Genomic DNA, 12,799 nt, shown 5'->3' with positions numbered 1-12,799 from the left:
AAAGCCTAGAAATATCACTCAAGAACACTTTAAAAATTACAAAAATGCTGTTTTACCATTTTAACCCATGATCACACCCACATCAAGTGCAACATTAGAGTTTGGGGGGGGGGGGTTGGCTTTACATACTGCAGTTCTCAGTAAATCAAAATAGTGTGCGTCACTTAACTACGTTTAACTTTAGTTGCAATAGTGAAACCAAAGCTGTAGGACTCATGAACCTCATAAAGAGGCAAAAACTGGCATTCGTGGCACAGTGTCTGTTGTGCCACAGCCAGGCTGACAGATGGTTTGTTCCATATTCTTTGCTTTAAGTTCAATAAATACCACACATATATATTACACATACAGCACGTGAAAAGCAGGGTTTGTGCACACAGCGCTACTGCTCACTTTAGCACGAGTAAAAGGAATGCACCCATGCTCCAGGAATCGTCGCTGACTTATCACTGAAGCATCTTCAGAGTGACAGAATGCTGCCACTCAGGTCGTCACAGTGCTTGGCAGGTTAAAGTTTTCATAATACGGGTAAGGGTTGGAAATCTGCCAAATCCCACTTTAACTGTGATGACACCGACATCAGACGTAACATATAAAGCAGATTTTTATTTTTTTTATTTTGACTTTACATATTACAAAATCTTAATGGCTTTAGTGACACTTAAGTCACATTCTTACAATTACCTAAAAGTAATTTTAAAGGCCTCTCATGTCCCAAAGCCTGCCCGCCCGCCCATATTATTACCTTTTTAAGTTTTTCAGGATCTGTTGATTGCTATGAAGTCTGGCGATGTGCGATGTGTAATTAATGTCACACATAAACCAGTCACAGCCATCAACTCAGAGGAGTTTTTCTACAGCCATCAGTTGTATATGCTCCAGTCAGTTACCAGCTGATCGGTAAAAATGGAAACAGAGGCACTAAAGCAGAAAAATGAAGGTGCAATATTTGCAGGAAACACTGGCAAGACTCACAGTACTGTGAGTTATAGAAGTTATCCAGCTAACTAACCATTTCAGGCAGAGGTGCAATTAATTATGCTCTCTGATTGGAGCAGTCAAGGCCTCGTTTTTACATAATGAATCATCAGTGGGAGGTTCCCATCAGGCAGCTCAACTGTGAACTACACCTCCACCCATCCTATCCTGGGCGTGAACAAAGACGAGGACTCACATAAACAGAGCTGTCCTCAGAGACAAATCTGTCCAGCTGCACCAGGATTGCCTTCCGAACAGCAGCCTTCATCAGAGCCAAGGTAAGATGAGCCGCAATGTACTCCTCAGCACGCCGGTACCTGTACTTTATTTATTCTAAATCACTTTTAACATGAACACTTTTATATGTGAAATATGTGAAAAGCGTTATTTAAATAAACTTTACCTACTTAATGACATCCACATTGCAAAGTTCTACTTGAAACACATCAGGGGCCTGTTCTTCGTACCTCGCTAAGTAAGTTAGCTGGATTAGATTGTTGACGATTTCGCGTGATCCTGGATCGTTCGGTTCCCCGAAGCTCATCCGGGACTTGCTGTCATAGCAACAGAGCCGTAAGCGTAAACCTGCTCGGGAGCAGGTTTACTTTATGTAAACAGGATTAGATCGCGGCCACGCAGGTATGTCCGCTTCATTTATACGAAAGCAACAGCGATATTCCACCACTGTTTCACCATAAATAAATAACATCAATGTAACTAAAAATAATGCAGCACTTGATCCTTTTATTGATGTCACACAGATACATACAGGTCATTTCCTAAAAAAGGGAAATGTACTATTAACATTCTATTACATGTATGTGATTATTACAGATGTAATTCATATTTCAGAGTAGTAATTGTAAATTACTTCGTGTAATCAAGATGAGAGACCACGGCTATAAAAGCGAAGGTGGATTTGGGAAGCCTGTCGCAGCCATGTCCTGTCCGTTTACGCGAGCAACCCATTGCGGAAGGTGCAAGATTGATAAGGAGAGTCCTCAGAATTCAGCGTATATTGCGGGACAGACAGGATCCTTTAGCTCAGCGCGACAGTGTGCTCATTGAGAGATATCGATATTCCCGTGAGGGTATTATTTACTTAACCAACTTGTTGACGAGGGGGTGCAGGACCACCACCTGTCTTTTTTTCCTCTGCCCTTTTCTTGGTTGCTGTTATGAACAAACTAACAGAGTATTACAGGCCAGTATTACCTTGCCAAGAGACGAAAAGCAATCTAAGAGATAAATATTACCATTCTGTAGAATACTCCTGTATTCCACTTTTACTTGTTCCCATGTTCTTGTGGGTCCTGTTGTGGCTCTAATGTGAAAGGGGATATAATATAACATATTATAATATAATATAATGCCATATGATATTGGACAATATAGTGTCATATGATAGATCTACCCTACCGCCTACTGGTGTTGGCCAGAGGGGCCGATGGCGCGATATGGCAGCCTGGCTACAACCGTAGCTGCCTCCATCAGTGTGTGAATGTGGGAGTGAATGAATAGTGGTATCGTACAGCGCTTTGGGTGCCTTGGAAAGCGCTATATAAACCCAATCCATTATTATTATTATTATTAAATTACCTACGAGTTTGATTTGTCAGCAACTTTCTGCCAGCCCTCTCTCCTTGCTTTTGCAGCCTTTGCAGTGTTCCCTTGCGTTTTAATTAAACTCTGAAACTCCTGAAATCCCTCACTCAAGAGTTCTTGCTCTGCTGCCGGAAAATACCGTGCACGCCCCTTCGACATTTTCGCCGACCAATCAGAGGGTTGCCGATCAATGTTTCTACTATCGATGCGTAGCCCCTTTTACGACACCCAGTGATGTCACATTACTGCGTCCAGCTGTACTAATCGTCAACAGCAGGTGTGTTCGGGGAACCGGATTAGCGAGCTCACGGTTAGCGCGATGGTTTGGTCTTGGATGTAGTAAGCGACGTACGAAGAACAGGCCCCAGGACTATAAACAAGCAAAACAATAAAAACACAGAGATCCAAAGGCAGCTCTGTGGTGTCATCTGGAGAAATAACAGGAAGTGACTTTTTAAAAACACTTTTAAATAATGAAAATACTTTACTGAACTCCATCCCTCTATGTAAAAGTATATTTTAATGATTGCCTGAAATTAACAGAGTCAGTCAAGGTATATGTAGATCTTACAAAAACATACAGCCAGTTTAGCATTTTAGTCCAAACACAAGTAGAGCAGATAATAATGGTTCGTTTATGCATTGTTGTCGTAATGTTAACGTAGTTAACCATGTGATGATAATGATGTAAAGTCAGGTGAATGTAAAATATAATGTTATTAAATGTACAACCTTCAAATGCAACTTATTCAAAATGTTATTTTGTAATGTTCCTGCAAAAGGAGCCTCGGGCTGCTTACATCTTTATGTTAGTTTTCATAATTTGTTTATAATTGCTTAACTATAAACAAATTCTAATTTTTCATAATTGCTTAATCCCAGTTTTGTTTGTAAGGAAGGATGGCATTAAAAAGAATTGTTTGCTCTGCAAAGACTGAAACTCCAGAAGATTTGCACTAAGTGAGCCATTTAAAAAATGCAACTTTTTTTTTATCCATGTTGTTTTAGGCAGAATCAAGAAGTGACTTCTTTACCCACAACACAAGTGTGTTTATCACAGACACACAGCTGGTTATGTTTGAGGTAAACTCCAAACTCTACATCCCAGAAATGAAACATGCCTGGTATTTATTGAAAAAAATCTAGTGACTGTGTGACAGACTATTTATAGTAAATATGCTGGGCGAGGAACACTTTAAACTTTTGGATTAGATTATTAAATAAAAACAAAAATAGCAAACTGAGTTCTCTTCCAGTCTAGAGAAATGTGTGAAATATAAGTGTGAGGAATCAGATTTTAGAGATGAATTAGCATGTTATTTTTTTTTAATAATGTGCACTGTTCAGAATGTGGCTTTGACTGTTTGTTTAGTGGTTTCGATCTTTGTTGTCTTATAGTTCCCTATCCGCTAGATGGCTCCCTACAAGATGCTCCACCCCCTGCTCTTCCTGTCTGCTCTCATTGCACTTTCAGGTAAACACATGCACCAGTCGTTTTGAATGTGTCCTTACAGAGGAAAGAGGAAAAGCGAATCAGGAGGGTTGGATTATGATTTAACTTTCCATTGAGTTACATGACGACTATTATTAGATAAATGTTGGTTTTGCATTCAATTCAAATAATTAATTCTTTGTCTATATCCTTGTTTACTTTTTTTTCCAGAGTTATTCAGTCTCATTTTTTCTTAATAATCTACTCTCAGTATCTCATGATGACAAACTGTAATCAAAATGAAATAAATGAATTGATCATTGCTATAAGATGCTTCCAAAGCTTGACTGGAGTACACCTGTGGACCAAAACTGATTAGACATGATGTGGAAAAGCATACACCTCTTTATAGAAGGCTTCACACCTGATTATCCACATCAGAGCAAAAATAAGGCCATAAAGTCAAAGGAACTCTCTGCAGAGGTCAGAGATGAGGTTTTACAATGCAAAGCTGTGTGCAAGGCTGCAGAAAATGTTCTGCTCTACTGACGGTTCCCAAGAGTGTAGTGAGCTCCATAATTTTCAAATGGAAGAGGTTCAGCACAAATAGGACCCTTGTGAGAACTATTCAGCTGCCCAAACTGAGCAGTTGACATAGACTAGCTTTAGTGAGAACGCTGACCAAGAACCCGATGACCACTCTGAAATCCAAAGATGCTGTGTGGAGAGGGGAACAAGAACCCACTGTGACTACAGCCCTCCAGCTGTTCTTCAAACAAGAAAAAAGCTTTTGTAAAACAAGAGTAATTTTTTTTTCTTTATTTTCATAAAATTTTTGAATATATTTTGATTCACATATTTTAGGGTTATGTTTAGCAAAACCAGATTTTTGTTATTAAAATACTGCTGTTCCAGTAACACAGTTATGTCAATGAGGTGGGATTTAATAAATGGCCTCATTGTATAAACTGTTTATTTTGACCTTGTGAACCACATATTTGCCCAAATTCAAAATGTCCAGTTGGTGTGTTTTAGATTTTATTGACTTCCACACACAGTGTAAGAGGTCTGAAGTGACTTTTTTCCCCATACTTTTTAGAACAGCGCAGCCATACGTTCAGGAGTCCAGGACCTGTGGAAAGACTACTCCGTCTAGACCAACGATTAGCAGGGTTTGAGAAAAGGGCAAAGCATACAACCCATACCAGTATGTGTGTGTGTGTGTGTGTGTGTGTGTATGTATGTGCGTGTGTGTGTGTGTGTGTGTGTGGCAGGCAATCTTTTGTAAAGTTTCCTTTTTTCCATCGTTTAATGATTTTGATAGTCTGCTAATTTGATAATGTCCTGATTTAATCTTTGCTACAGAGCTTGCAGCACTTTTCTCTGACGATGCTCAAGGTAAGAAGTTGTTTTCTTTCTCTTTTATAATATATAAACTATCTGCACTCTAAGTTACAATTAAAGTTACATTTTCTCTGTATTTATATTGTACATATGTAACAGTTAATTCTATGTACCTTCACTGTAAGATGAGTTGCTTGTCTCAAATTGCGGTTGCATGAAGAGTATTTTTAACACTGGCTAAAGTGTCCTATTATCACAAAGACACCAAAAGCCGCTGGAAAGACCTCTTCCTGTCAGATAAAAACTACTATTGGGCAGGGGAAATATGAAAAGAAAGAAAAAGATGAAAGAAACCTAGTACAAAATAAAGACTTTAAATTTAAGTTGTCTTAAAAAAGGTAAGACAACAACACATGCATAAATAGTGACCCAGCTAGCTGTCTTGCATTTATTCTTATGTTATAAAGACCAAAGTTTTTTTTTTTTTTGTTTTTTATCTCCTAAATGGATATTTTAATGTAAACAGTTCATATTCAGTTTATTGAGGTCCTAGACTCATGATAAAACAGCCACTGTTATATGTGGTGTTAGGCAAAGCTAACAAACTCAGAGTTATACATACATACCTCTAACATCCGAATTTGGACAATTTCAATTCAAGTTATTATTTTAGCAGAATAAGTTGAACATTGTGTTTTATGCTGCTTTTTCACACTGTTTTGTTTTTGTGGTGAAAATAAAATAACTGAAACAACAGCTTTTAAAATAAATCTCTCTCTTTCTGCTTTTCTCTAAATACTACTGGAAAAGTTAAGTACCCTTTTGACACACCCACTGCCACACTGAGACCAATGAGGTATGAGATACCACTAGGGGGCAACGTGACACTGAGCTGCTTTGTGGACGGCTCTGACAACTGGACCATTTTGTGGTACAGAGCTGCCACATATGGCTCTAAAGACGAGCCTATGACAGAATATGAAGGGAAGAAAGCTATTAATGTGTCACAAGGAGGTATCTACCACTGCAGAGGAAGAAGCGATTCAGGTAGCATCACACACCAAAGTAATGCTGCCATCATTGAAGATACTCGTAAGTTCTCCTATTTATCTCTTAGCCATGGAAGTTAAAGTTATGAGATTATGCGATCTGTCCTTCGTTTTGTCTTCCTCTCAGCCAGACAGATAGAGAGACTTTGTGTGTGTGTTTGTATATATGTATGTATGTATGTATATATATATATATACATACATACATACATACATACATACATACATACATATATATATATATATATATATATATCAGGGTATTTACGTCACAATATAAAGAGCCTTGAGGCAATTGTTGGCATCATTTGGTGCTATGTAAATAAATTTAATTGGATTGAATTAGATGATGCTTCTGTGTTTCTTTTAATTTCATATTTTATGTGAACAGTTCCTATTACGGCCATTTTGACCCTGAAGCCCAACTGGACTAAGATATACATGGGTGAAACATTCACTGTCAGATGTGACATCCAGGGAGGTGAAGGAACTTACTGGAGCTATGATTGGAGACCAAAAAGGTTTACCACATATTATACAACCAATGAAAGAACATTCTACAATGTTGGTTGGGATGACAATGGAGATTATCAATGCAGAGGCAAAACGGATCTTTCCTTCACACAGTGGAGTAATGTCATTCCAGTAACTGTATCATGTAAGTTGGGCATCTTTCATCCATATAAACTGCTTCATTCAAATTAGTAAAAAAAAAAAAACATACGATAACTTGTCTGTGCAGATTCTCATTCATCCAGGCCATGGTAACCTAAGGAGCTTGGAAAGAAAAGCAACTCGACTTCTTTAAGTTTCTTGAATGGACTTAAATAAGTCCAGTCACTTGACTGATTAATTAAATAATGACCCAGTATTTTGAGTTTGTTCTGAACATGTGATTCTTTGCCTTGGAGTTAAGAAATTATTTATGTTCCAGTTCTAGAATGTGTGTGTTTTCTCTGAATTTGGTAGCTATAGCACTGGATTTCTTGTTTTATGTTGGCTCCCTTTTTCATGCCTAGTCTGTCCTTGTCTGATCTCCATGTTCTGTCTTCAGCATCTTTGTGCATATTTCCCTTTTTTTACTCCCTCTCAGTCTGTCACATCTAAATGTCGTGTTTTTCCAGTTGTATCTCAGTGTCTGTTATTGTGTTCTCCAGTGTGTAACTTTATGTGTGCCACACACAGCGTATTGTGACATGGTGTGGTTCAAATGACAACAATAAAATTAGTATTATGTATGACAGTGGTACAGTTTGTAATTCCACTGTCAAGATTTGGTGATATTTATTTACATGTTTTCATCCAGTTATTTAAATGTTTTTGTTCAAAAGGGCAGAGTGAACCTGGCCTGATTTGTGGACCCATCATATAGCAATTTTATTTAAAAAAATACATAAATAAAAAAGCCTAATCTAAAAATATTGTTTCAACAGTTAAACTGCATCCTGTCCTCACTCTGTCTCCCTCATGGCTCAGTCCTGGAGCCTCAGTAACTCTGAACTGTGAGGTTGAATATCCTTCTGAAGGATGGAGCTTCTCCTGGTATAAAGCTGTTCCTTATTATAAAATAACAGAGGAGCCCTACACGTATGAGCTGCTACCTGATGGCAGCAAGACTGCTCAGAGTTTGTACATCATTACTGGGCAGACAAGCACAGCAGCATATGTGTGCAGAGCGGAAAGAGGAAGCAACTACTACTACACCTACTACAGCGATCCAAAGTTTGTCTGGTCTGCTGGTCAGTTTCTTTCTGTCTCTCAATACTTGTAATGATGCTTAGTTTTTATGTGTTCTTCCTGTGCTTTCACTTATTGATCCATGTTGTTTTTCAGATGCTTCATCAGCAGCGTCTCTCACAGTCGGCCCTGTAGTGCAAAATTTTGGCTCTGACTTTGTCAAACTGACTTGTAAGGGAAACTCTTCTTCATGGAGAGTGAGGAAGTTCCCAGAGAATGGCCGGCCATATTGTAGCAACTTTTGGCTGTCAGGAGAATCTGTATGCACAATCGACACAACATATTCAGATGACGGAGTGTACTGGTGTGAGTCTATGTTAAAAGAGTTCAGCAATGCAGTCAACATCACTTTACAGGGTTTGTAGAATGGTTTTTTTCCCCTTTTGTGTTATAACGTTTCATGAATATTTCTATCACTATGTATGTTAAGCAATTCTTTCATGGAAAAAGAGGCAGAAATGTAAAGATTATTTTATTTTTGGAATCTCAACTCAGCAGCATAATACTCTTCGTTATTAGTTTTATTTCATTCCATGTTTTATAAATTAATTTACCAACATTTTTCAAGTACATATATATATATATATATGATTATGATGTAATTGTACTCCCCATTCAGCTGAGGCTGAATAGCATCTCACTGAGACACACTTGACAGTTGAAAGGGCTCTATGAGCTAAAAGAAAGGACGATTTTGTTGTTGTTTTTTATAAGTCACATATCAGATCTTTAGCTATAAGCTATAAGACATTTGATCAATCAGTAATTATTATTGCACATGTTTTTTTCCCTCTTTTTTATTTTCTAAAATCCAGCACCAGCTGATTCATTTGAAACAATATCTTCTGTATGTTTTGCAGACTTTTATTCTGGTCCTCTCATGGTGGTCCCTGTTGATCCTGTGAATGAGGGAACTTTTGTTAGTCTTAGTTGCAACTTGAGAAGAAAAAAAATCTTTCCCAATGTGGCTTTTATCACAATGACAAACTTGTCCAAAATGATTCCCGAGAGGAGCTGAACTTCTTGGCAGTGTCAAAGTCTGATGAAGGTTTCTACAAGTGTCAGTACTCAGGAAAAGAGTCACCATCGCGTTACATGACGGTTAAATGTGAGTAGCATTAAAAAATGTGACTTTTTTTTAAAATAATCGTAATCTTTGAGAAGAAACTCACTTGTCATTTGTTGTATTAGCACATATATGAGCATCGAAATAATCTTGTTCTTTTTTGGGAGAATGGTTTTAAAATTGTATTTTGAAAAATGTCTCATATAGTGTCACTTAATACTGTTTAAATGTTTGGTATCACACTAGCTACTGTACCACCTGAAATCTTCAGCCAGAATGAAAGTAGTGAAAACAGCCCCCTTCATCCTGGTCAGTACTTACATTTGTTATTATTAAAATTTTAATTTTGATTGAGGCTGCGTTACAAGTCAAATTTTTATGTAAATGGTAAATGGCCTGCATTTGTATAGCGCTTTTCTAGTCCCTAAGGACCCCAAAGCGCTTCATACTACATTCAGTCATTCACCCATTCACACACACATTCACACACTGTGACATGATATGGTGTCAAGAGAGCAACTGTGGTTCTGCTGGAGGAAGTCAGAAGTGACAGAGAAGTTTGTGAGGGTGGAGCAGGACATGTTTGACAATGTGTCAGGGGTGATTTGTGATATTAAGATTTTCATTGGGAGTGACCAGGATAGACAAGAGTAGAAATGAGTACATCAGAGGGACAGCTCAGGTTGACAAGATTGAAGGTGAGACTGAGATGGTTTGGATATGTGCAGAGGACAGTGGGCATAGTGGACAAAGGAAGTTGAAGATGGAGCTGCCCTAGAGGAGGTAAAGCAGACGACCATAGAAGAAGATTCATCAGTGTGTGTATAGCTTTAAAAAAAAAAAAAAATCATATGACCGAGCCAAATTGACTGCAATTTCCAAATCACCAAGAGGAGAGGTGCTAGCTTTTTATCCTCCATTAAACAATCCAAGTTGAGAGAAAACATGATTTTCTCCAGTCTGGTATCATCTGGGATCCCAGTAGCCTGAAATGTTTTGGGGGGGTTTTGTTTTGTTTTTTACAATTCAGCACATATCGAATAACACGCCAACACAGTATTGACACAGGTGACATAAGGTGCATAAGGTGTCATCTATCCATAACTAGTCGAGTATGTAGAGGGTTGGTGTGACTGTGGAGAATGACAGGGAGGCTGAGATGGAGTCAGATAATGTGTTGTGGTGACTATGTGATAATGTGTTGGCAGCCGGCAGCCAAATGAAGAATATTTTAATTTAAAAAGACTCACAGTATGAAAATATTTTGAATTATGAAAAATTGCATAGTTCTGGATTTATTTATACAATAAAAGTTGTTGTTGTTGTTGTTGTTGTTGTTTATTCAGTCTAATGACTTTAAAATAATTGGTGCTGGATTTATTTATTTTTTTAGGTAGTGCTGCTGTCTATGAATCAGCAAACAAAAATGGAAGACACTGGAAATGGTACAGTACAGACACACACACACACACACACACACACACACACACACACACACACACACACACACATATTATATATATATATATGTATATATATATATATATATATATATATATATATATATATATATATATAAGTATTTTTGATTAAAGGATTTCAGGTTTTGGCTCATCATGGCATCATAAAACTTTCTATGTCTTTATGTGGATGTTTTACAGGTCAGTGAGGAGAGCCGTAGCTGCGAAGCAAAAAAGAATCCTTTTGTGAACCCACTGTTGCTCCTCTGCTACACAAATATCAGTGACGCTTCAGATTTTCCACAGTTAGTTTGTTTGAAGATAGCACATTAAATACAGACCTCATACTCTATACACTATTATCTACAAATATGGCACAAAAAAGGAATTCCAGCTCTAGACTTGCAGATCAGGTCTTTATTGGGTCCGTCGGTCGAAGACTAATTCTGTACATCTATACACAACCAAGCCCAACCGTGACCCAACTTGAAGGTCAATATGATGTTCAACATTTGGATTTTAACTGAGTAATCTTTTGGATGTTATGGATGTCTATTACAGGTGCAGGGAATTTACATGATTAATAAATGTATTTTTATTAATTTACAAATATAAACATTAATGTGGTGTTATCAACATGATGCATATGAATGTGGGTTATGTATAAACAAACATGATTAATTACGTGTTAGCCTATATATTTAATAAGTACATGTGGGTAATTGTTTTGGTTATTTAACATTTTCTTGTTTTTCTTTGACTGGTTTGTTTATGTTAATTAATCAAGTTATTTGTTTGTAACCAGGTTGAAATTGTCATTTATTAAAATGTGTTGAAAAGATGTCCACAACCACTACATTTGAACAATAATAGCTCGTAAACGTAAAGATCCTAGCAATAACAACACTAGATGTTCAGCAGATGTCGAAAAAAAGACATTGCCTGGTGTTACAAAACAACCCTTCCAATGGACCAAAATTGGACCTTATTTTCCACCCTAATTTACGAATAAATTCTTTACAAATCCTACCATGTGAATTCATGGATTTTTTTTTTTCACATTCTGTCTCTCACAGTTGAAGTGTACCTCTGGTGCAAATTACTGACCTCTGTCATCATTTTAAGTGGGGAAACTTACACAATCGGTGGCTGACTAAATACTTTTTTGCCCCACTGTACCTCTAACATTCGAATTTGGACAATTTTAATTCAAGCTATTATTTTAGCTGATCAAGTTGAACATTGTCTTTTATGACGCTTGTTTGAACTCTCTTGCTTTTGTTGTGAAGATGAAATAACTGAAACAACAGCTTTTAAAACAAATCTCTCTCTCTTTGCTTTTCTCTAAATACTACTGGAAAAGCGAAGTACCCTTTTGACACACCCACTGCCACACTGAGAACAACGAGGTATGAGATACCAGTAGGGGGCAACGTGACACTGAGCTGCTTTGTGGACGGCTCTGACAACTGGACCATTTTGTGGTACAGAGCTGCCACATATGGCTCTAAAGACGAGCCTATGACAGAATACGAAGGGAAAAAAGCTATTAATGTGTCACAAGGAGGTATCTACCACTGCAGAGGAAGAAGCGATTCAGGTAGCATCACACACCAAAGTAATGCTGCCATCATTGAAGACACTCGTAAGTTCTCCTGTTTATCCCTTAGTTATGGAAGTTAAAGTTATGTGATCTGTCCTTTTTTTTCCTTTCTCTCAGTAATATTACATTAGCGGAGTATGGCATGAATAAGAGGATGTTTATACAGCCACAAACAGTGTGCATTTTAAATCTTTTACTGGTTTTACATAGTTCTTTTGTAATTTGAAAGATATACATTTAAGTAGTTTACATGACCCTTTTTTAACTGTGTATGTAAATATATGTTACTGCTCAGAATTCCAAACAATTCATATCTGTGAATCAGCTGGCTGTTTTAACATTGTTACTATTACCTTACAAATAGCAGATTTCTTATACTTTAAACCCTAAGCTTCTTTTCGGTACTGTAGCCATGCTGACAAAACACGAGAAGTTTGTTGACCAAGCATACCTTTAACATTAACTAGTAATGACTTTATGAATGTCTTCACAAACAGAATTGTAACCATTAGATTATTTTATATA

The 12,799-nt window shown here is 37.4% G+C and overlaps 1 protein-coding gene across 1 annotated transcript; it reads left to right on the top strand.

Annotated features, from left to right (window-relative positions):
• Positions 1-1,235: 1,235 nt before the first annotated feature.
• On the top strand, positions 1,236-12,449 carry LOC308409297 (uncharacterized protein). The gene is made up of 11 exons (XM_080901930.1): positions 1,236-1,256; positions 3,592-3,666; positions 3,982-4,057; positions 5,115-5,222; positions 5,381-5,413; positions 6,170-6,406; positions 6,800-7,066; positions 7,842-8,147; positions 8,242-8,502; positions 9,006-10,656; positions 10,873-12,449. The coding sequence occupies exons 3-10, from the start codon at positions 3,997-3,999 to the stop codon at positions 9,161-9,163; spliced, it is 1,431 nt and encodes a 476-aa protein (XP_080758056.1). The 5' UTR covers positions 1,236-1,256; positions 3,592-3,666; positions 3,982-3,996; the 3' UTR covers positions 9,164-10,656; positions 10,873-12,449.
• Positions 12,450-12,799: the final 350 nt, after the last annotated feature.

The sequence above is a fragment of the Rhamphochromis sp. 'chilingali' genome (genome assembly GCF_963969265.1).
Source record: "Rhamphochromis sp. 'chilingali' genome assembly, chromosome: 1".
In the NCBI taxonomy this organism is placed as follows: Eukaryota; Metazoa; Chordata; class Actinopteri; order Cichliformes; family Cichlidae; genus Rhamphochromis; species Rhamphochromis sp. 'chilingali'.
The sequence above is the reverse complement of the archived record's forward strand: the minus strand, read 5'-3'. Positions and strand labels throughout refer to the sequence as shown.

Bases quoted from the DNA above. Each gene is read 5' to 3' on its own strand.
- LOC308409297 (XM_080901930.1), top strand. From the start codon at position 3,997: ATGGCTCCCTACAAGATGCTCCACCCCCTGCTCTTCCTGTCTGCTCTC. The intron at 4,058-5,114 runs GTAAACACATGC...CATACTTTTTAG, and splicing joins TGCTCTCATTGCACTTTCAG to AACAGCGCAGCCATACGTTC. The intron at 8,148-8,241 runs GTCAGTTTCTTT...GTTGTTTTTCAG, and splicing joins AAAGTTTGTCTGGTCTGCTG to ATGCTTCATCAGCAGCGTCT.